General features: G+C 35.2%; 1 protein-coding gene across 5 annotated transcripts in view; it reads left to right on the top strand.

Moving 5' to 3' along the window:
• Positions 1 to 25,425, top strand: part of LOC132698592 (calcium/calmodulin-dependent protein kinase type II alpha chain) — a 302,130-nt gene that overhangs the window by 157,557 nt on the left and 119,148 nt on the right. For all 5 annotated transcript variants that reach the window (XM_060664775.1, XM_060664774.1, XM_060664777.1 and 2 more), the window contains exon 4: positions 17,395 to 17,449. In XM_060664775.1, coding sequence (XP_060520758.1) covers positions 17,395 to 17,449 — 55 coding nt within the window. The remainder of the gene's footprint in view (positions 1 to 17,394; positions 17,450 to 25,425) is intronic.

Raw genomic sequence — 25,425 nt, 5'->3', positions numbered from 1 at the left:
AGTGTGTAGATTTCATCATTTTAGATTTTTTCTGTAAAGCCATGGTGGTGTCGGAGCCATCATTGCAAAAATCTGAATCCTCATTGCTGCTCATGTATATACAATCTTTCTTTTTTTCAGTTTTATAAAATTTACTCGCTTAATGCAAGTTGATTTTGTTTTTTCGCGTTTTTTCTGGTCTTTTTCTCCCAAAAGAATTTTTAAAATATTTTTTACATTAGTCACATCGCCTGTAGTTTCTTGGATAGTAGTTCGGTCATAGATTCAGCAAGCAATCAATCTTTTTCGTGGTAAAGCTTTCGGGGGAGAACCAATCATTTCTGGACTAATTAGAATACATAGATTCCGGAATTTGGAATGTCAACGCTATTTAACGTGGATGATGTAAGAATGCCGCCTGATGAAGTTGATGGTGCAGCAAAGTAGTCTTTTGAAGTTGATACTGTAGCAAAGAAAATATCTATATTCAGGTTTTATTTCTCTTGAACTTCTTCTAAAACAACATACGGCTGTTTCCGTCATTTATTCAATTAAGGAATTTGTATTTCTTGGTTGAGCCAATTGTACCCAGTGACTGCTGATGGAAGAAAGTCATTAAAAATATTTCTGTGTCATTCATTGGTGATTGTTAACCTACCTTAAACGAACCAAATACTCCGAAGGCTGCATCCGATGGCTGCAGTGTGCAGGGAAAGTATGAATTATTATTTTGACGAGCAAATACGATTACATTTATATATGAGTAGGGTGGTTGTCTAGTACTATAAGTTTCACGAATTGCTTCAATTACTTTAGAAAACCCATCCCGATTCTTTGGCCATTTTGAATTATAGTATCTTTTAAATTAATTCGCGGAAATATAAAAACCGGTTGATTACTACCTCCATCTGCATTGGTGAATAACAAAATTGTAACCAACGAACCACATTCAGAGGAGCTAATTTGACCCACCCTTTTGATACCTGTGTAAGGTATAATTTTTGGAATATTAGTAATGTCCAGATGCTAGATCATATTTTCCGAAAATGCATATTTTTTTGTAACATTGGTAACAAAAATGTTACTGACATTAACTATATTAAAACCAGTGGTCCTGGCAATGAGGTTCTCTTAGGTTTTCCAACTGTGAAAGTTTTAATTCTTAAAAGAAAATTAACCAATCTACACTAGCAATCTTCCGTGCAAGCCATTTTCAGGGGGAATTTCTAATTTCCCCTCACGCTCATATGCCAATTCTCCGACTTGCACCGTGGTCAAGCCAAAGCACATTTTTGCAGAAAGTTTTAGATATTTGGATAACATTTCCTCCTGATTATGAGTAAAAATTTTGAGATTTCAAATTGGGGGACTATACATAAACAGACCTTGAATGTAAATTAGTATTTTTTAAGAAACTACAAGTAAACCCAATAATTTTGCTTTTATGCACCAAAATAAACATATTCTACAACGTTACTGCAAACGATAATGTCATGTCGTTTGCTTCAGATGGACAGGTGCCAGAGCTACCACGTTTACTTATGTTCGCGGCTGCGGACTTGCATCTAGTCTCTATAAAATAGTTATTGTCCTGTTCAGAACGTATCCTGGCATCGAGGTAGTTGTAAACAAACACATTTTTTATCGCTCTCTCTCTCTCTCACCGTTTTCCAATCGAGTATTTCTCAACGGCCTGTAGAAGAGTGCAGATGCTCCTAAAAATATTCTAAATGAACTCGACACGATAGAAGTCTCGATAATAGTTTGGAATCAGCGAATAATTGCCACTTATCGAAACGACCAATGGAAAGACGATACGAGGCGTTTTCCCGAGAAATCAACTTCCTTTGATAAATTTAACTGTATTCGCTTAATGCGTCTACAGATTTGCCGCTTATAAGTCGATGCACCTGACTAACGACGGCCGTCCAATTATGTCTTGTGCCGCGTTGGCGAAAATATTTTCCGATACTTCCGACGCCCGAAAAATCTAACCGGCCATGCAACATTACAAGCAATAAAACTCGGTCCGTTACGATTCCGACGATATTGCAGGAGAAACGTTCATTTTCGCCCGTTTTTTTTCTTGCGCTGCCGAATAAAAACCTACTCCATTTTTCGAAATGAGTTTTAATAAGTGCGGATTTTTATTAACTCCAAAGGGGAACAATTTGACTCCAAATTGGCTTACGTTTCGAAGTCCTGCCTAGAGAAATATTGTCCCTTAAGCGAGGACATATTAAATTCACTCGATGCAAAATCACCTAAGGACCGACCGTACTAAAAAAATAAATTTTCTTCAATATATAAATTACCGCGAGGCGTCGATTATACGAACCAGTCGAGTCGAGTTATAGGCCGCAGTATAGTGTACACTGTCAAGGAATTCCGGGGAAACCCCGTAGAATTCTGTGGAATTACAGTGGAATTGAAATATATATATATATATATATATATATATATATATATATATATATATATATATATATATATATATATATATATATATATATATATATATATATATAACCGCAGCAATTAATTAAATGAAAACCAATTTCAATTTGCTCGATATAAAAATTCCCTAATTACAAAAATTAAAGAGGAAAAATAAAAAAAAACAATTCCGATTGGACGGAACATACCGCCCACCTAAAATGGCAACATTTTATTAATAAATCCAAAAAAAAGAAAATAATGAACAAAAACCGTAATAACAATTCCGATACCCACGCGAATTCTAAGCTTAAAATTAAAAATTAATATATCGGAAAACATTAATAACTAATATATTGGCAAAGGACAAACCTTTAAAACTGGGCGTTTGAGAATACCCTTTGCCGTTTTAATAGAGACTACTCTCACCACTCCGTCCGTACCCGGATGGATTTCTGTTACGCGCCCCAAATGCCAAGCCAATGGAGGAGAGAGATTTTCTTTAATTAACACCAGGGTGTCAATTTTAATATCAGTGGAGGGATCATACCACTTGGATTTTTGGTTAAGGGTGTGAAGATACTCACTCCAAAAATTCTGATGCATGCGCTGTAATAACTGCCAACGCGAGAGTCTTCCCAATTTAACTTCTGTTAAATATGATTCAATAATTGTGTTCAGAGGTTGAAGATTTAGAAAATGACTAGGAGTAAGAACGCTTAGATCGTTAGGGTCGGAACTAACAGGGCACAATGGCCTAGAATTTAGAATCGCTTCAATTGCGGTCAGAACTGTGATGAACTCTTCGTAGATTAAAATATGGGTTCCCACTACCCGAACAAGTTGGCGCCGAAAGAGGGTTAAAGTGCCAACTTATGCCTTCTAGTGTGGAAGCATTACGCATCTTTTGAGCGAGTTGTTTGGCGGCACCAATAAAATTAGTGCCACAATCACTGTAAATGTCCGTAACACGACCACGCCGAGAAATAAACCGTCTTAACGCCGCAAGGAATGCATCGGTAGACAATTCAGTAGCGAGTTCTAAATGGAGAGCCTTGGTGGCCAAGCATACGAAAAGACAAATATAAGCCTTATAACTTTTCGAGCTTCGCATTTTGCCCATCGTTACTTGGAAGGGTCCACCGAAATCAACCCCACATTTGGTGAAGCATTTTATTTCATTTACTCGCACTGCAGGTAAGTTACCTATTACCGGAGGAGAAGAATAGGGGTTACTTTTAAAACAACGAACGCAAGCAGAGATGACCTTTCGTATCACTCTTTTAGAGTACGGGATCCAATATCTTTGGCTAAGTAAATATTGGCTAGTTTGTAGCCCAACGTGTAAGTACTTAACTTGTGTATGCTCCATAATCAGACGAGTCAGCCTATGATCACTTGGAAGTAAACACTGGTGTTTATTACTATATGGAATAGAAAAGTGATGTAAACGTCCGCCCACCCTGAGAATACCATCTTGGTCAAGAAAGGGAGTGAGCTTGCGAAAATATTTCGGGAAGGACTTCAAATTATACGAGTCTTTTTTAGGGAGTGCAGTTATTTCCTTGTTATAGTAAAATCTTTGAATTTGCTTGATTAATATTAAGAGCGCTTGGTCGAGTTCAGATAGAGAAAAACATTCATTTAGCAACAGCGTTGGATTTTTAGTCTTAAAGATGAAGCGCATTATGTAAGCGAAAATGCGATTGAATTTTGATGAAGATGAGAACCGATCTATTAGGTTATCCCAGCAACATCTCTCTGTAGTCGAAATTGTAAGAGTCGTCTTTCGTCTTTCTAATGTCACTTCGTTGATCTTTAGAGACTCGTTTGACCAAGGGTCACAATGGGAAGTTAGGAATGACGGCCCCGCCCACCATTTTTCTAAATGGAGTAATTCGCAGGGTACAATGCCGCAGGTAGCACAGTCAGCAGGATTTTCTTGTGTAGACACATGAAACCATTGACTAGGAGATACCTTTTCCTGAATATGGGTAACCCTGTTGCTAACAAATGTTGCCCACTTAGGGGGTGAGGATTCAATCCACGAAAGCGTAACAGTTGAATCAGACCATGCGAAGACTGAGCTGATGGGTAACATATTTTGATACGACTGCATCACAATTTTGATCAAATCTGCTAAGAGTACAGAAAACATTGCTCTAAACGAGGAATTGAAATTTTCTTGAGTGGGGCTATTCTTGATTTGGCACACAAGAAGAAAAGTCTTTGCTTGGTTACCTAGCACCGCTCGTACATAAATTACAGCGGCGTAAGCACTTTCAGAACTATCACAGAATCCATGTAATTCGCAGAATTTCATGTCATCGAAGGTAACCTTTCGAGGAATGTATAGAGAGGACAAGAGTGGCAGATTCTCCTTGTATAAAGCCCAAGCGGACGACACCGACTCTGGAGTCAATTCGTCCCATTTTATTCCAGAAGACTATAGTTTTTGAAATAGTAATTTGATAAAGACAGTAACGGGAGCTAAAAACCCGAGAGGGTCGAATATTCGTGCCAAATCGGACAGTAAGTTACGTTTAGTACATGTATGCTGTCTGGGATCAATTTCATAAGTAAATGTATCTGAGGTGGGACACCATTGCAGACCCAAAATTTTAATAGTTTGATCACTTTCTAGCGAAACCGGAACTTGGGAGAGCAATTTATCTAAATTGGAAATAAGAAGGGAATTATTACTACCCCATTTCCGGAGTTGAAAACCCCCTAAGGCAAGGAGATCGATTGAAGGCTCAAAGCTGTTTCGACAGAATCAGCACCTGACAATATGTCATCAACATAAACGTTGGTTTTTATAACCTTTGAAGCTCGAGGAAATTGATCTTCGTGGTCCTGAGCCAATTGGATTAAAGTTCTAATGGCATGAAAAGGGGAGGAAGAGATTCCGTAAGTGACAGTATTAAGCCTATAATCTTGAATCTTTGGAGAATCTGAAGACAATCCGCTGATAATCTCTGTGGGGTTCCGACTCCAGTATCTGCCTAAACACCTGCTTTATATCGGCCGTAATAACGACAGAGCGAGTGCGAAATTGGAGGAGTAGAGAGAATATATCTTGTTGAAGTTTGGGTCCAACTAGCAAACAGTCGTTAAGAGATAAGTTATTAGCCGCCTTTGCCGAAGCGTCAAAGACAACGAGAAATTTAGTAGTTACACTTTCAGGTCTAAGTATACAATGGTGAGGTATATAGTATTGATGATTAGTATGGAGCAAAGGTTTAACAAGTTCCATATGACCGGAATACAAATAATCTTGCATGAATAGGTTATATTCTTTGCGGAGTTCTGGATTATGCAAGAGTTGTCGTTCAAGTGAATAAAACCTACGTAAGGCAATGTCTCTTGAATGATCCAATACCGGTAGAGAAGGGAATTTAAACGGGAGATGAAGAATGTATCGACCAGTATTATCTCGAGAGTAAGTTTCAACGAAGATTTTTTCTGCAGCCAGATCTTCAAGGGAGTGGGCATTTATTTGAGGAATCTGTTCGAGATGCCAGAATTTATTAACAACCTCTTCGAGTGAAAGTGTAGAGGTGCAACAAAGGGTATTGTTTGAGAGAGTTGGTGGTGATGTTGGTACTCGACTTGTAATAATCCAACCCAGATGTGTATTAATAGCCACAGGTTCATTGATAGAGTGAGAAATAGAGCCTTACTTAAAGAGAAATCCAAATGCATCGCAACCAAGAAGCATGTCAATGGGACTTGAAATATTAAATTTATCATCGCAAGGTCTAAGTGGGAAAATTTACTAAAGCTAACATCCGGTAAATCAGAGCTGGGCATGTTATCACAAATTTGGGGTATAACTGCAAGATCAAGGGATATTCGGGGTTCACTGGACATTCGAGGGATAAACGTGCAAGTAACCTCTTGAGAAACGTTCGAGGTGGTATTTCCCAAGCCTTTTACAAAAAGTGAGAGAGGCTTTCGAGTAAGTTCAAGCCTATTAGAACATTTTGATGTTATAAAGTTCACTTGACTGCCACTATCAAGTAAAGCTCGAACAGGTCGGTAGTAACCAAGCGAGTCTAAAAGTTTGATTTGAGCGGTAGCTAGAAGAACTGAAGAATCTCTACCATCAGGGCTAGAATCAATGTTCTTTAAAGTAACTGACTGTGTTCCTGCATCACATTTGTTAATAAAATTATTTGAACTGGTGGAAGGATTATGATCACGGCTGAGCTGTTTATCATGATGTAATAAAGTATGATGTGGCTTTGAGCATTTTCCACAACGTACACGAGATGAGCATTTGAATGCTGTATGTTTAAAACCTAGGCAATTAGTGCACCAATTTTTAATCTTTACCAACTTATATCTGTTAGCAGAATCCTTTTCTAAAAACTCTGGGCAACTATAAATTAAATGGCCTCGTTTATGACAATTGGAGGAGTCAGAATTTAAAGGAAAGGTTCTTTTCTGCGATTTAGAGGGTTTTTCCTTTACCGTTATCTTGGAATCAGAAGAGTGGGAGACAGTGTCTAAAGCAACGCATTGTTTTTTGAGAAAGTTTAACAAAATTTCAAAATGTTTGTTTTTGTAGTTAATATCATATAATGAGTTTCCGCATTCCAGCTCAAATCGAGTTGCAGTGCTTGAATCTAAACGATCGAATAGCATGTAAAAAAGGACAAAGTCCCACTGTTTAGTAGGATGACCTAAGTAGTCGAGGGCTGATAAATGTTCGGAAAATGTATCTAATAATGACTGCAGGGCTTTCACGTCCGTTTCACTTTGGAGGGGTTTTATTTTTTCTATTTCACGCCAATGACTGACAGAAATCAAGCGAGAGTTCTCATAGCGCTCAGTCAATGTCTTATAAGCAATGATATAGTTACCTTCAGTTAAAGGATTGCACTGTACAATGCTCAATGGGGGCCCTTCTAAGGAATTTGTGAGGTATGTAAACTTTTCAACATTTGAAAGAGTTAAGTTATTGTGAATCATAGAATTAAAAAGGTCAATCTTGGAATATGTGTCGTCAAAAACTTTCCTAATATGTCTCTGTTCGTCCAGGTCACTATCGTCAACCGTTGCCAAAATATTTAAAATAGCTGCATGTGGGGTTTAAAAGTCCGTAAGAATAGCTGGTAAATGCATATAACGAACCTTGAACTCCATGTGAATTGCATTATCGGTTAAAGCTCGAGTAGCCACTGCGAACATTTCTTTCAAACGACTAGAAGCATTATCTCTTTGGGCTATCAAATCTTTAAGTTTTTTATCGCTCATTTTTTTTTGTTTTTAAGCAAAGAAATAAATGTGAAGGAAAAATTGATTATATCAATTACGGTCAGCTAATTGAGCCAAAATACAACAAGCTGAACTCTACAAGTTCTTATAATGATCACAATAATAATAATCAATAAATATTTAATCACTCAACCAAAAGTTTAAAATAATTTAGTTAGTAGTGAACAATAGGCAGTCCTATATAAATGCTTGCAAACACCGGAGAGATAGGGAGAGAAATAGGGGACACGGGGGAGAGAGCGAGAGTAGAGTGGCGTGGAAATTTTTTGATTAACGAGCTAATATTTAAATTAGAATATTTGAGAGAATATTTAAAGAATGCGACAATTAAATGCTAAACAAAAATATAAAACGCCGAAATAATAATCTTTCTTATGCGACCAATAAATTTTTTGCGAGTACGCAGTGCCGAAAATAGCGCGATCGATCGTTGGATGCGACGGCGACGTCTACGTTAAATCGGTGCGAGTTCGGTGCCTGTCCGAATGGAACCACAAAAAATCTCAAATTTTTAAATTCCGTTCCTTTTCAAACGAGCAAACTGAAATTTGGCCACATTATTTTCGCGATTAATTAAATATTTGTGATCGATTGGACCAAAAAATGGACGAGAAAGAGCAATGGACTGTAATTTTTTGTTAAATTGGAGCTACAAATAACGCGGCGATTCAAAAAATAATATATCGATGTAACGAGACGAAAAATGAAAATCTCTTTTCTTCTTGGTCTACCTTGATGTAGCTCTGGCTGTTGACCGGCACAATTAGGTATGCAATACTTGACGGCACTCGAGATTTTTATTCTGGCACGTGGAAAATGCTCTCACGTTGGTCTCTACCTGAGTCGTACTAGTCCCGATCACAGTGGAGTACAACACCTAAGCAACTTACGAGTTTTTTCTGGCCATATACCCAATGAGATTGTCACCAAAATACGCGGAGAATATAACCGCAGCAATTAATTAAATGAAAACCAATTTCAATTTGCTCGATATAAAAATTCCCCAATTACAAAAATTAAAGAGGAAAAATAAGGATTCCAGCCGGATCCAGGATTCCAGTCGGAGATCATTATATTACGACTATTATATAAAAAACATTGTAATTGAACATGTAATATCATTTGTGGCTTTTTTGGGACCGAATAGTTTATTTATGCAGGACAATGTTCGTCCCCACGCGACTGGACAAGTTATAGATGACATGAACTCTGTAGCTATTTCATTGATGGAATGGCCACCTGGCATTGTCGATTTAAATCAAATAGAGCATCTATGAGGATGTATTTTACAGAAGGGAGTAAAAAAATTTCTTGCAAGGAATAGCGTTATCATAGGGTGTAAGCACATACGTCCCTCTACATATTACCTGAAAAAATAGAATGTAACCGTTTTCACCATCTGAAAAAAACCCGAATCCAAGTTTCGATGTCGATATTTCAAAAACTGCTTAAGTCATAAAGAACTGACCAATTTCTGCAAAAGAAATTGTCATTTCTTTTTATCAGATAACAGTTAAAGAAAAGCACACTAGCCCGTGGATAACCTATAATATAAAACTTTTAATGAAACTAAGGGATCAGGCGCATCTAAAATACACTAAAAATAATACGCCAGCTAGATTACAGCCCTACAGGGAACTTAAGAATCATACTAAGCATGCAGTTATTAGGGAGAAGATTTCTTTCTCTTGTCGGCAAAAAAAGGAATGGACTTTTGGGTAGGGGCAAAACAACTTAATCTTACTCGAACCAAAATAGGTGATCTCCCGGAGGAATTATGTAAGTACTTAATAAATATTTTGCATCGTGCACTTAAGTCGTTGATAGTGTTTCAGTTGATAACATAAACTATTACAACTCCAATGTCCATCCAAATATTACATATAATCTAAATATTACTTTAATTAGCAAAGATAATAAACAGAACTTCCACAAACGCGACTGGAGAAGACAGAATTTCTTTGCAAGATGTGAAGCTCTGTCTTCCATACTGTATAAATCCTTTAATAAATATTATTGAGTTGTATCTTGGATAATTATTTGAAATAATTATTTACCCATCGATACCGAGGCTAAAAATTTAGGAGAAATTTTCCACAAATCTCCTGCTTTTCAATCACACATTAATAAAAAACTGAAAATTGCTTATATGCGTTTAAAAAAACTGCACAATTTTAAAAAAGTTTTGCCGCTAAATCTAAATAATATTTGTGCGATAGTCTCATTCTGTCTTTGATTATGCGGATTGTGTTTATGGGAGCTCACTAAATACTCACCCAGCTCATGCTACACAGAATCACGTAATCACATTAAGCCATATTTAAATAGTTTAGTTTGATAGCTAGTTAGATATTTTTTGTATATTTTTCTTTTTGTTTATTCCTTATACGGGCTGGTCTGTTGTTACATAAATGCATAGTTGTGCGACGGTTTTTTTTTTATAATCGACGTGCAATCCTTTGTGCTACTATTATTGTTATTCACAAATTGTTAATAATAGCTTGATAAATAAATAAACAAATAAATAAATAAACATGCGGATGGCGCTAGTTACATCCTATCCTCGGTATTTCATGCTACTTTGTTGTTTCTGTTCCGCTACTTTTTCTCAAAGATTATTGCAAAAAAAATTCTATGTTCTATATATGGTAAAAAAATATTCTGGAATATCAAATGAAAAACCGTCGCACAAGCATCAAGCATGTGTGGCACAACTATGCATTTATGTAACAACAGACCAGCCCGTATAAGGAATAAACAAAAAGAAAAATATACAAAAAATATCTAACTAGCTATCAAACTAAACTATTTAAATATGGCTTAATGTGATTACGTGATTCTGTGTAGCATGAGCTGGGTGAGTATTTAGTGAGCTCCCATAAACACAATCCGCATAATCAAAGACAGAATGAGACTATCGCACAAATATTATTTAGATTTAGCGGCAAAACTTTTTTAAAATTGTGCAGTTTTTTTAAACGCATATAAGCAATTTTCAGTTTTTTATTAATGTGTGATTGAAAAGCAGGAGATTTGTGGAAAATTTCTCCTAAATTTTTAGCCTCGGTATCGATGGGTAAATAATTATTTCAAATAATTATCCAAGATACAACTCAATAATATTTATTAAAGGATTTATACAGTATGGAAGACAGAGCTTCACATCTTGCAAAGAAATTCTGTCTTCTCCAGTCGCGTTTGTGGAAGTTCTGTTTATTATCTTTGCTAATTAAAGTAATATTTAGATTATATGTAATATTTGGATGGACATTGGAGTTGTAATAGTTTATGTTATCAACTGAAACACTATCAACGACTTAAGTGCACGATGCAAAATATTTATTAAGTACTTACATAATTCCTCCGGGAGATCACCTATTTTGGTTCGAGTAAGATTAAGTTGTTTTGCCCCTACCCAAAAGTCCATTCCTTTTTTTGCCGACAAGAGAAAGAAATCTTCTCCCTAATAACTGCATGCTTGTATGATTCTTAAGTTCCCTGTAGGGCTGTAATCTAGCTGGCGTATTATTTTTAGTGTATTTTAGATGCGCCTGATCCCTTAGTTTCATTAAAAGTTTTATATTATAGGTTATCCACGAGCTAGTGTGCTTTTCTTTAACTGTTATCTGATAAAAAGAAATGACAATTTCTTTTGCAGAAATTGGTCAGTTCTTTATGACTTAAGCAGTTTTTGAAATATCGACATCGAAACTTGGATTCGGGTTTTTTTGAGATGGTGAAAACGGTTACATTCTATTTTTTTAGGTAATATGCAGAGGGACGCATGTGCTTACACCCTATGATAACGCTATTCCTTGCAACAATTTTTTTTACTTCCTTCTGTAAAATACATCCTCATAGATGCTCTATCTGATTTAAATCGACAATGCGAGGTGGCCATTCCATCAATGAAATAGCTACAGAGTTCATGTCATCCATAACTTGTTTAGTCACGTGGGGACGAACATTGTCCTGCATAAATAAACTATTCGGTCCCAAAAAAGCCACAAATGATATTACATGTTCAATTACAATGTTTTTTATATAATAGTCGGCGTTCATTGATCTGACATATAGGGATTAATTCTGTGCGTCCATTGAAACATATTCCTCTCCAAAACATTACAGAGCTCCCGCCCAATGGTATTTTTGGTGAGATATTGCAACTTGAAAATCTCTCTCCTGTCCTTCGCCAAACACGTTTACGCCAATCATCAATCATCAACACCCCAATGTTCATAACTTCTGTCAAAATGTAATCTTGCAACTCTGTGTTCTCTGGCGAGCACTTGTTTTTTTTTGTCCGTCTTCTGCTTCTTAAACCTTCCTCGCCATCTTATATTCAACAGTTCTAAGTTTACTTTTTAGCCTAGTACTAGTGATCTTTCTATTTCTTAGAGCAGTTTGCTTAATAAAACGCTCATCCCTTGGATCGGTATATCGTTTTCGTCCTTGTTATACAACCATACGACATAGTCGAACGAGATCTTCCTATCACATTGGCAACATGACACATTGAATAGTCCTCATCCACTAAAATTAAAGCTTTTCTTCTTCTCATTAATTTTTTGGTCGATTCATTTTTCAAGAATAAAATAATCGCCGGGCAACTGGGCACACGAAAAGAACGTTTAATAAGCAGTTTCCGAACAGTTTTTATCAGTATGGTGAATGTTATTTGATCTTTGTCAATTTAAAACACAACATGTGTTCACAAATCCCTTGAAATATCAGAAAAATTTCAGAGTCTACGGGCTGAACAATATAATCTACAAAAACATGTTATGCTATAAAATTGTGTATCTCCTTGAATAACACAAATATTGAAGTAAACCAAAAAAGAAAAAATTGTCAAATAATGTCAACTGCATTTCAGTGACCAGTTTATTCCACCGGTGTTACGAATTTTCGGAAAACACGTAACATTTTTATTACAACTGGTATAAATCGAAAATGAACATTCTATTATTATCAGTAGAAACTATGACATTGTCAAGGAATTAACATACAATGTAAACAAAATCTTTGAAATCGGATCCTGAGTTCAGGAAAAAATAGCATAAAAAATCTGGTAGATTTATGATGTTGCGTTAATCTTGTCCAGAAGTTTATTTATGTCTCACGTTGCACAGAGACGGAAATAATTTATGTAACTATGAGTGAAAGCTCAGTTTCCTTGTTACGAATCGATCTTACCTTAATGGCGGTAGTTGGACAGTGTAAGCAGCAAACCGAAACAGTTATTGTAGCTTCGATGTAAGAGTTGCTACGTCGTAAGCATGCACAAGCTCGGCCTAACGATGAAACGCACAGGTATCAGCGTAAGTTGAGAAGTCTTGGTCCACCAATAAAACCCTAGATAACGGAAAATATTCGAGAATGATTGTTTTATATTCCCATTCTATAACGGGATTGTGCTTATAGCACGAGATATTCCGGAAAAGAGATTATATCTTATTAATAGGGCACTTGTCTTCCAATCTATCAGGAAAATCGGATTTCTCATACGGGAGCCTTTATTGAAAGAAACATGCATTCAAACTTGGTTGCAAGAGGAATGCGTGACCTTCGTCAAAATCTAGCGCAAAACAGAATATCCGAATTTCAAGTCCTATGGCAAGCACTTCTATATCGGCAAACGGAAGATGGAAAAACAACGGAAATCGTTCGGATTCGACTATCTCAAAACGCCAGATCCCAAAAACGGAAGTCGCGCTCCAAGAAGACCAATCTTGAAGAGATGACCCAAAGATAGAGCAATATTTAACAGAAACGTCAAAGGCCTATCGAGATAGGCTACCACAATAGGTCAGAATAAGATAGCGTTGCGTGAATAACATGAAATATACCGTTTAATTCAGTGATAATTCAGTATTAGAAGGGCAGATATTAACCTAATCCAATATGGAGATTTATATCGTAACGCTTGTTTTAGTCATAGGTGTTTACGGGGTAAACTCGGCAACACTGGAGATTCTTTCTTTGATAGCGCATAATTTACATAGCATGGTGTTGCTGAGGTAATACGTAATTATCTTATTTTGAAAATGAAAATGACCGTTGCTTATACTGCTAGAAGTAATTGTGCCAAAATCCTTCGCCAAACGCCATACGAAACCAACCATCCCCATGACTTTCGCAGCTATTTTAACAACGTGGCCCTCGAATGTCAATTTGAATCTAAATAAATTCCCGAGTCTTCAGTGGTATTAACAAAACCATTCTGATGAATATGAAAATATCTTTTCTTGCTGTTGTGTTGACATGTGAGAAATCAATTGAGTTGCACTTTTCGGCTTTCAATTGAAGGCTGTAATTTTTGCAGTAATTCTCGAAACGGTCAAGGTCACACTGAAACTTTATAAAGTCTGTGAAGGTCTTTATACTCAAAAAGAATTTAAGGTCATCCGCGTATGTGTTTCGAGAAATGAATACAATTGGGAAAAGCAATGACTCTGAGTGGGAACCCTGTGTTGCACCGGAGGTAACTAACACGCTGCTGGAGAGTCGTTGCACACCGAAAAGGTCTAATTTCTTAAGCAGATGGTGAACTTTATCGAACGCTTTAGAAAAATACACGGAGCCCACAGACTCCCCCTCATCAAACGAATTTTAAATGTAGTGTGTATATGGTACTAGATTAGTTACCACTAAACGCTTTTGATAAAATTCATACTGTTCCACAGACAAACAACCACTCGACAAAAAGAACAACTCATGAGTTATCTGAAGATCTTACCGAAATGGTTCAGAGAGGAACCGGTCTATAACATATTTGATTCTGTATAATTTAGGCCTCTTCAATTTAAATCTGACAAACATGGTTCCTCTATCACGTAGCATTTTATCAACATTAAAAGAAATGATAAATCACCAACTCGGTTGATTTAAGCATTTTTTTATTAGTACAAGAACAAAAAACGAATTAAAAAATTACATTAAATAACAAAGTTTCTTAAACCTCTTAGTCATAAAAACTTCGTTAAAAAGATTTTCTTGTATATTGCATTGATGCATTTATTTAATGACCAGCGGTAATCTGCCATCATTTCCCTAAATTTATCTAACATGTTTCCTACAATATCTTTGTAATTCACAACGTCTTCCGTCTTCCATTAATCGCCTTATTTGAAAAACTCCAAAAACTTTGCGTCAAATTTTCTACATAGGTATTAAAAACATTCTCCATCTTTATTTGCAGCTCCAATTCTTCGTGAATCAATAAGACTATCGAGAAAATATTCTTTGATCCGGGAGTTAAATTAACCCTTTTTGGCCAGTTATTTTTCAGCAAGTGTTACTGGTATACTTCGTATACCCCACAATTTTTAAGTCACCACAAATCATCGAACTATAGTCTTTGTATTCGATTTTCAGTAGATTTTTGAAGCATTCTTTCATTTGCACAAAATGAGCACCATGCAGAGAAGCAAGAATATTTCCGTTGTGCAAAAGAACAGGTTTAAGGCTTCTCTGAGTAAGTCAATAAAAAGTACTCAGACTTGTAGTTTGTACTAAGTTTCTTTTTTTAATTAGGAATATCGGTGCGGTAAGCCAGGGAATCACTTTGTGTAAAATAGCCTATAAATTCTGCCTGGCGCTTCCTGAAATATGGATTTTAACGTCTTTTGCCAGTAAATTTTGATTTTGAAGTGTAGATGCTTAGATGCTTGGAAGATCCTTAGGTAACACTAAGTCTTTGACTAAGTCATTAAGTTCTGATTGTGAAAATAACTGTGGTTATTGAGAAATACTCCATATGTCATCACTGAGGGCATCTTCATCTATTTCAGGTTCAAAAATACTTTTGGTAGCTTGTTCTAAATTGGCTGGATTCTCAGGTATTGGGACATCTGGGCTTATTGTTATTGTTATATCTACGAACATTACACATGCAGGAATAGCAGTCATCATGGAGATTTGCTCACTCTCTCTATATCATAGGTATTCCAAAAGGCCGCTTGGTTCCATTATTCTTATGTATTCACGATAAAAGTGTTACTAGAAACTAGACAAGGATTTATTGAATGGTGCAGTTTATCAACACCGCGGGGTAACGGTTCACTTACTAATTTTTTTTAAGACTTAAACCTTCTTCACATATCTTAGAAACAATATGCGGCGCCCAAGTTTTGTTTTGATCACCAATTTTTGCTTTAAATTCAGCGTAGTATTGTATTTTTAACAGAGGTATAATTTGATGTCTAAATTTCTTGACCACAAAAGAACTATACCAAAGCAAGCAAGCAGATACAGTCGATGTTTGATTGTTTGATAAAGTACACGGGTTTACCGTCAGGACCCTAGCCTGTTTTAATATTCAGATTTAACAATACAATTTTTATCTGGACTACCTGCGATGAAGTTTTGTTATCAACGTACACACTAGTAGAGTATGAGGCTAATTGGACCCTAGCAAATTAAAATTATTAAGTCCGGTGGCATCCTGGGGACTTCTAAATGAAAATTATTGGTAAGAAAATGTCGAGCGTTGTTGTGTACTTTATGTGATGGCTTTATATATTATATTAATATATATTTTTTAATTTTACTCCTCGAACCAGCCCAATTGCTTTTGTTTAGAAGGCATTTTTTACCTTCCAAAAGACCAGGCAAATGTCCGGTAAAGTGTATTCACACAATACGGCGATATAACAGGCCACGGGTTCTCTCGATTTGAAAAATATCTCAAATTACACAAGTTCTAGAATTATAAGCACTATTTTGTGAGATGCCGGCCTACAACTCTCTCGCCGTCGGGCATTACCGGCTGTTGCTCAATACGATAATCGTGGGGCACCCTCTATCAAATTGTAATTCAACTCACAGCCGCAAATAGAAATATAGAAACTGCTACAAATCATACTTTTGTTTCGCTTCACTGTATAACTTAAATACTTCTTAATTATTGGAGAAATTAAAACTTTTTGACAAAATTCAAATTATTGAAGGATCCTTAGTGCTATAATATATCGGGGATTCCATTAATAACACAACGTTGATACTTTTAGCACTTTTTAGGCAAACTTTAATGTGAAAATTATTTTAAAAACTAACTAATAATAAATCCAACCATAACCTAAAATTAAAACCTTGTATTTCGTCCGCAACATTCCGCGCCAGCATGAATAAATAACCCTGTATAAATGAGAAAAGCAAGGACTGGAATCCCCATTACGTCGTCTTTTTCTATTGTTGTACCAAAAGCGACCACCTTTTATTTTGGCCGTAATATTATGTGCTTTAATTTCCCTGCATTTGAAGGAAACTCAACAAGCCGCACAAGTTCTGTAGTTGCAGTTGTCACATTAATAATTTATTAATACCAATACCTTTAGAAAGAACAAACCGTTCCTGCAAAATATAAATTTGATCAGGTACCCGGAGTCAGCGTTGAGAATTCAGCGTGGTAGCACTAAAAGCCTCATTTAATAATGTTAAGCCTTGGTTTGGCTTCGCTGCAACTGTTTAGGCATTTTATCTACGACTTGCCTGGTTTTCTTTCTATGATGCGCAACCACAACTTGTTATAAAATGCCTATTTAATTGTTTAGGTTATTGGTCGTTCGGATTAACTGATACTGCTCTTAGGATTGCTTCTATTTTTTTCTGTAAAAAATTCTTTTCGAATTGCATGTTTTTTAATGTAGCGCCATCCCATACGTCTGTTGATAATTATTTTCTTGTTTTTTTCAGTGAGATTACACGATAGTATACAAGAGGAGAATTTTCATTATTTAGTGTTTGATTTGTAAGTATAACTTTTTCTACTTCGTCTTTGTTTATGTTGTTTGTTCGCTATATCAATCATTCAATCAACAAGTTTGTGTTTCGGTTTTGGTATATATACACGCCAAGCCATAGACGTGTGCAAAGTTTCGGCGGAAGTTTTTCAGATCCGCCGCAATGGGTTTTGTTTTATGTTTCGGATATTTCCACTTGTCAAACTATTTTCAAGTTAGTTGGCACTTGATATTTACTCTCGTTGTAGAAAATCACTTTGGCGGTTTTGTAAAAGCATTGATTTAAAAGGGTGACATTGAAGTTGTTACGCAGTTGTTGTTACACAGAAATGTGTTTCAATAGGCACAAAAAATCACCTAATAATATACCAACTCTATTCTACAATTTAACTAATGAAAATATAAGAATTTAGGGACGTTTGAAAATATTTTGATATTGATTTGTTTATAAGTTATTGGTTTGGTTACCTTAAAATTTCAACGATTTTCTTTTTTCCTATATTTAGTATATTGCGTATTTGTTTTAAACGGAATTATGTTTAAAACAAGTTATTACAGAACGTTTTCCGTTCTCTTATAATAATAAGACAACTACATTAATGAAACTTGAACGTTTATATTTTACGGGCGGTCGGTTGTTACTTTTAAAAGATTTTTTACCAGCCAATAGAGCAATAGGATAAAGCCGCCATTGGCATCTGCATGGTGCTTCTCTGTAGTCCGCTTGTGTTGTTTTCATTTTCAGTTTTTCCAAGTTTTTGTAACCGTTTTCTTGTTGGTTTTAATAGTAGTTTATTTTTTAAATTGTTGGGCCAAAGCATACAATCAAGTAGTATATATGGCCTGTATAATATCAAGCGCTACAAAATAGTGCAATCAAGAAGAGGTGAAAGATCATGCCTAAACGTTGTTGATAATTTTCTTTCATTTTATTAGCACAACCTAAGTAAACGCAATTTAAAAAATTTGTTCCTTTTATTTTAAGTAAGACTAATATTATTAATTCAAATGAAAATATTATATTTTATAAGAAAACCTGACTTTCTAGTCTAAGGATAGTATTAACAGAAAAAAGCACTTTCCTTTCAATTTATAATGATGGCCTCTTTATTTTAAATCTATAACATTTAAATTTTTATTTTAAACATTTGAAATAATATTTTGTGATGTTTATTTTATTATTATCTTTTAGTTATAGTTTCAGTGGTTTCCTTTTCAATCCAAATAAATATTAGCATGCACGTATGAGTTTCAAGAAGACTTGTTATTGATTTATTTAAAGCAAAATCATATTTCATTTAGATAAAATCGTTAGAATTTTTTTTAAATTTTACAACGTTTATTCCCTAAGTGTAAAAATGGTGCTGTATAGTTTGCATCTGACTTAGAAAGTTTAACAGTTTTTAAACAACTTTATCAATTTACGGAACTGTTCCTATCTTTTAGTCTGTTTTATTCCGCATAATTTTTGCTCTTTTATGTGGTGTGTGCAATGATACCAACATATCGCACATCCCAAAGAAAACTGTATTAAGGGCCTAATTAACAATTTTATAGGAGGAGCATTTAAAGAATTCATATAATACATTTTGTTCTCAGAGTTTATTATATTTATGATATTTGTTATATTGCTTTATTTTTGTTAACTATAATAAGTATTTACAAAATATAAAATGATATTTCGGTCACTTTTTCAAAAACCCCAAAAAACTTTGATTTTGTTGACTTAATACAGTTTTCTCAAAAAAATATAATCTATTTTTTTCCGAATTGTCGATGAAAGATGAATTAAAACAAACAAATGACTCAAATGGCATTTATTTCTAAGTATTATTAAGTTAAGTCAACACAATTTTAAAATTTAATTAAAACAGAGGCCCGTAAAAATGGAATTTTAAATCCTTTTTTTATTCTCATTAATTGGGCGTTTTGAATTATACGCTTTTTTAAGTTTGAGTTCTGCTGGCAAAGAAGATGCCGCAGATCTAGATTTTCTCGTTATTTTTTTTTGTTTAACATTAACACACTTCCATTGGCTATCCGAACATGACTGTTTATAAAAAAACATGAAAGGCTGTTCCTTTTCTACTTTTACAATTTTAATCTGGGATAAGTAAACCTGTTCATTTTCAACATTTTTATCAAAATTATTATCAATATCTGTTGTTAATTGTTTGACATCTATAAAGTCTTTGTGTGTTAATTCTTTTCTTTCTTTAAGTTTCGGAAGTTTTCGAGAACAGTTTTATAGCAAAAAAAATACCTCTTTTTCAATTGTTGATTGTGTGCTGTCTCCTTTATTTTGAGCAATGCTCTTTTATCTTGAGTACTTGTACAGTATACATTAAAAGAGCAATCATGTATCGAAACAAGATAAACACCGTTTAATGTTTATTTGTTCACAAAACTAAAAGTACTTACTTGTTTTTATTCTGAGGTCCGCAGTTATCACTATAAAAAGCAATTTCCAATTCTGCGTTATTGACCGTCTTTGCCTTCTGTTCTAAGTACTTAAAAATGCAAGACGTTACTTCAGTAGCTCCAGGAGCAAAGGAGGAACCTTTCTCTTTTAAGTTAAGAAAAATTTAACTTTTTTACTGTAAAAATGTATTAAGAACTTATACCACCTTTTTCAAATTTAAAATTTCATATTATAAAAAATTATTTGATAAAAAAAAGGTATCAATCTAGGATAATACTACCCACACGCGAACATAATTGAAGAATAACGCATATAATACACCTATCCATAAAAAAAATAGAATTTTCTTACCTTGACAATTGAAGGAAAAGCGTATCAAAGACAAATAATACGCTTTTCTTCAAAAAATTATAAGAAATTTATATCGCACAGTACACAATTTTAATACTTCAATTCAATTCAATGATGCGTTTTACAAATAACTGTTGGGCACGACTACCAGGATCATTCGTCCATTGCCGACTTCAGGACGGAGACTAAATTTTGAAGTTCTAAATGACGAGGATTTTCGGATCTTCTCCAGCGAAGGAGACTAAACTTTAAAGTTCCAAATGTCGAGGATTTTCGGATCTTCTCCAGCGAAGGAGACTAATCTCAGAAGTTCTAAATGTCGAGGGTTTTCGGATATTCTCCAGCGAAGGAGTTCTTCTTTGAAATTCTAGCTAATATACATAATCATTAAAACCAACCCATAAACTATGAGCTAGCAAATCCAAAAGCGGTTATAAGCAGATACCACATGCATCAAGGAATCTAACCACAAGTCGTGCAACAAAATCCATACATCCAGGGTGAAAAAGTGCAGAAAAGGTACTAACAGGAGCGGGTAAGCTGGCATCAATAAGGGACTCATACAAAATTTGGGAGTTATTCCGGGCAGAGCACAATCAAACAAAATATGTTCAATATCTCCCACCTCTCCACAAGCACACCGATTAGATGGTTTTACGTTTATCTTGTAAAGATGTGCAGGGAACTACAATGATTACTCCTCATTCTGCACACTGTTGTAATCTCCTTTCTGGAAAGCTGCAATTTATGGAACCATGGAACTGTTGGAGGGGTCTTATAAGCTGCACTATAAAGTCTGCCCTTTGAACGGCCCCAATCTTTCAACTTGATGGTCCAGATATGCCACATTTTTGCTCTAATTATCGGGATAAATTCACTGAAAGGGGGCCTTAAATTCAGCGGGTCTAAAAGTCTGGCTTTTGAGGCTATTCTATCCACCGTTTCATTATGTCTTATCCCCGAATGGCTTGGAATCCAGCATAACGATATTTTCCGCCCAAGTCTGCGCTTCAAAATATCAATCTTTGCTTTAATATCTAGTAGAATGTAGCTGTTGGAGGCTTCAACCGCACTGCATCCGAAGCTCTGCAGGGCAATTTTGGAATCGGAGACGATTACGGCTATATATTGCCTATCAAGAAAATCATAACTTTTTTAGAAGGAAGGCGAAATTACCCTTAGTTGAGGCATTTGACTACACCGCCACATATCATAATATTATTGATGGTGGAGACGTTCTAACGTGTTTTAATAATGACCTGGCCCCTCAGCTTACGCCTATTAATTTTGTTGATTCCAAACTTGAGAAAGGGGTGGGTCCAAATGAAACTGAGTGAGTTTCGGGAATTTTGTTTCAAAATGTGGACCGGGGAAGAGACATTTATATCTTATCTTAGATTATAATATTTATTTTAATACTTAATACACTTTTCTTCGGAAAATCAGAAAATCGCGCGTAGTGGGCCGAAATAATACTGTTTGCAACGGACGACCAACACAATTTTGCGAATATGACGTTGTACCTAGCACCATCTAGTGCATAAAACATAAAATGAGAGCTTTGTTGGTTTCTTACTGCTCGCTAACCTGCTCTGCTACACAACTAGGTTTCACATCAAAAACGTAATTTTAGACATTTTTCATATTCCACCAGTTAGCTTATATTTGAATCATGGCGGAATATTTATCACCAGATCTTTTTGTAAGGACCGCATGAAATACGTATTCTGCTTTTTGTCAAAATATAAAAATTAAATTCTCAAGTTTCAATATACGGATGGGATAGCAAGGGCACATAGGAAACTATAGTAGATACAGTATCGATTAAATTAGCAAAGTTTTAAAGAATTTTATTAGAAACTTAAATCTGTTCACAATTCCATCGTAATCCGTTTCAGAGAAAATCGAAAAAATATAAAAAGTTGATTTTTCCAATTTCGTCTGAAAATTGTAAAATCTAAGTAAATGATCTTGAGATTGGTAGATTATTAGAGCACTTTTTTTTTGGAAGGAGATGACCTAAGAGACACGACACAAAAGTGCTTCTAAGTCATATAACCATATAGCTACCAGACATATAGAGGCCCTCCCTATGCTGATAGTACAGGAACCCATGAGCCATGGCAGCTCAAATTGCAAATTCTGACGTTGGACCCATAAGCCCTTCCGGCTTTCAACAAACAACATGGCCGCTGATAAGATCGTCAATGTTTGAATGCGATATTTTTAGGGTAGTATTTTCTCAAAATATGTCGAAATCCTATTAAATTTTCAGGCAAAAAAAGCAGTTAAGGTGTGTGGGTGTCAGCATTAGTATAATTCTGTAATTAGTAATTAACTGGCGGTTTTGTTCTGTAAGTGCTGTAGAGTACGATGCAATTTCTGCATGTATTTTTTCATGTAAGCTATTTTTCCCGATTTTGTAAATCCGCGCAAAGCGTTTTCAGAAACTCATTGGTTTAACTTCTATTAAAAGTGTAAATATAACTTTGAGATGTTAGATATCGCACAAGAAACATCTAAGTGGAAAAAATGTTCAAGAAGCACCTCCTATAGACAGAACGTTTAGCAGATGAAAGTTTCGCCAACCAAATATGTAATTATGAAAAGTGGCAATGGATAATTTGTTTAAATAATTATGGATATTGGAAAACATAACCACGAAAATTACAGACTATAAAACACGCCAATAAAAAATTTGTTTAAAAAAACTTTATTTCAATATATATCCTAAATAAATTTATGAGAATTGCATATAAATTAGTTTTGGAGAATTAATATATTTTATTTAGCACTTTAAAAAAACATCCGCATTATGGATGTTTCTTATATACCCATAAACATACGCGTGATAAAAACATTTTTGGAGAAAGTTTTGCCATATTGTTTATTGTATCAAAATTTAAGAAACAACATTCAAAAAAGAAATTTCATCGAAATAAGCAAGCGCATTTTGCCAAGCATTTTTAACAGCCATTGTTATCTGCTAAAAATACATGTAGAAATTGTACTTGGTTTAAAAATTGCAAAAAAGGAGATGAAAGCAATAAAAAAATGTTTACTTATAATACATTAAACTGTTGTTAATTATACCGTTTGGCATTCTAAATATAAACTGTCAAGTAGCATCGACAACTAAAATGACCAGAAAACAAGTAACCCGATACATAACTGATAACAATATCTACCTAAAAGACACTGCACTACTTGATCAAGCGATTACCACTTCTCCTATAGCTTGAAGGAGTGATGTGATCCCCACATATGGATGCTCTTCTAAAGTTATCGCCCTACTTTTGACAAGGAATGTTTCCTTACAATTTCATCTTTTGGTTAACTATAAAATAAAATGTAAAATGATAAGTGATTATTACATCAAAAATGGGACTTGTAATGTAACCCAAAAACTTACAAAGGTTGTTTTTTTTTCGATGTATAGAACTTTAAGTTGGCATTACTGTTCAGTTTGGTTTGCCAATTCATCATGAATAGACTCACGCCTTAACAACTCTTGCAAATGGGCCCAAAACGAGATTGAGATTGTTCCTGATTTTCTTAAGCGAATTTTGTTTAGCGATGAAGCGCACTTCTGGTTGAATGGCTACGTCAACAAACAAAACTGCCGCATTTGGAGCGAAGCTAATCCTCAAGTGTATGTCGAAACACCGTTACATCCAGAAAAACTGACTGTTTGGTGCGCTTTATGGGCTGGTGCTTACTTCTTCAAAAACGATGATGGCCAGAACGTTACCGTCAATGGTGATCGGTATAGAGCTATGATTACTAACTCTTTCATTCCTGAATTGAATAACCATGATGTCCAGGAGATGTGGTTTCAACAAGACGGCGCAACATGTCACACAGCTCGTGCCACAATCGATTTATGGAAAGACACGTTTGGTAACCGCCTAATTTCACGTTTTGGATCTATGGATTGGCCTCCAAGATCTTGTGATTTAACACCACTAGACTACTTTCTGTGGGGCTATGTAAAGTCATTGGTCTATGCGGATAAGCCACAAACGCTTGACCATTTGGAAGACAACTTTCGCCGTGTTATTGCCGATATACGGCCACAAATGTTGGAAAAAGTCCTCGAAAATTGGACGTCCAGATTGGACTACATTCGCACCAGCCGTGGCGGTGATATGCCAGAAATCGTATTTAATATGTAATGCCACAAGATTATCTTTCGGATAAATAAAATCCATCATTGTTTTATTGCAACTTAAAGTTCTATACATCGAAAAAAAACACCCCTTACTAAATAGTTATGTACACAAGATGATACTTACAAGTGAAGGACATAGTTTACTCCCAAGTCAAGCAAACTAAATCTATATGTGACAAAACACGTAATCCAATAGGTGAAATGTTTATTGACAGATGTATACACGGCGCAGTTATACATAAAAAATTAATAAAGTCGTATTCATTTGGGGAAAACAAAAAACTATAAAAAGTATGAGTACGCCACTGGATTTGATTTAAAAAAATGTGGCAATGTTTTCATCCCAACTAGAAATTTTAACAAATAAGAGAAAATGTCGGCACTTTCTGACATAATGAAAGTTAAAAAAACACCCTATACCTCGGTCGCTGATTTTTACCATTAAATATTTCTCACTATCTAGGTCAGAAATATGGTATTTCCTATTAAAACACTCCAATTAGGGTCATATTCTGCTAACTTGAATTGTAATACCACCTTTTACCACTATATATCGATTTGTTAGATAACCTCAGTAAGGTATTCTATGTTTGTGTGTATCCAAAATAACCACAACATGGGCGTCTAGGAAACACTGGATCGAATTAGTGTTCTAAAAGTTCTATTGTTGTATCTCCATGGTACTCGACACACAGGTCTTTAATATTTTTACCACAAAGCTTTTGGGACGCAACCGTGTTTTGAATTGAAACATAAAATTTTCATCCTTTTCCCTTTATTAGAGGAAGCTGTTTTTCTACACCTACTGGAAGCATGGGAACATTAAAGTAAATGATTGATCAGATGGAAATTTCTTATCGTTGGCATTCTATAAGTACTTGATTCTTGACTATTTTGTGATATTTGAACTAGATTGTGGACAAAATTATTAAAGGCTAATTAAACGTTCCGTCCACCAATTGCTACGTATGTCCAATAGTCGTACATTGTCCCAGCAATTAAAGTGGTCTGGACAGGTACAATAGCTGCTCGCGAAAGAC

This window comes from Cylas formicarius, unplaced genomic scaffold (genome assembly GCF_029955315.1).
Source record: "Cylas formicarius isolate icCylForm1 unplaced genomic scaffold, icCylForm1.1 PGA_scaffold_2__14_contigs__length_35257938, whole genome shotgun sequence".
NCBI classification, from domain to species: Eukaryota; Metazoa; Arthropoda; class Insecta; order Coleoptera; family Brentidae; genus Cylas; species Cylas formicarius.
Note: the sequence above shows the minus strand (reverse complement) of the source record. Positions and strands in the feature narration are given on the sequence as shown.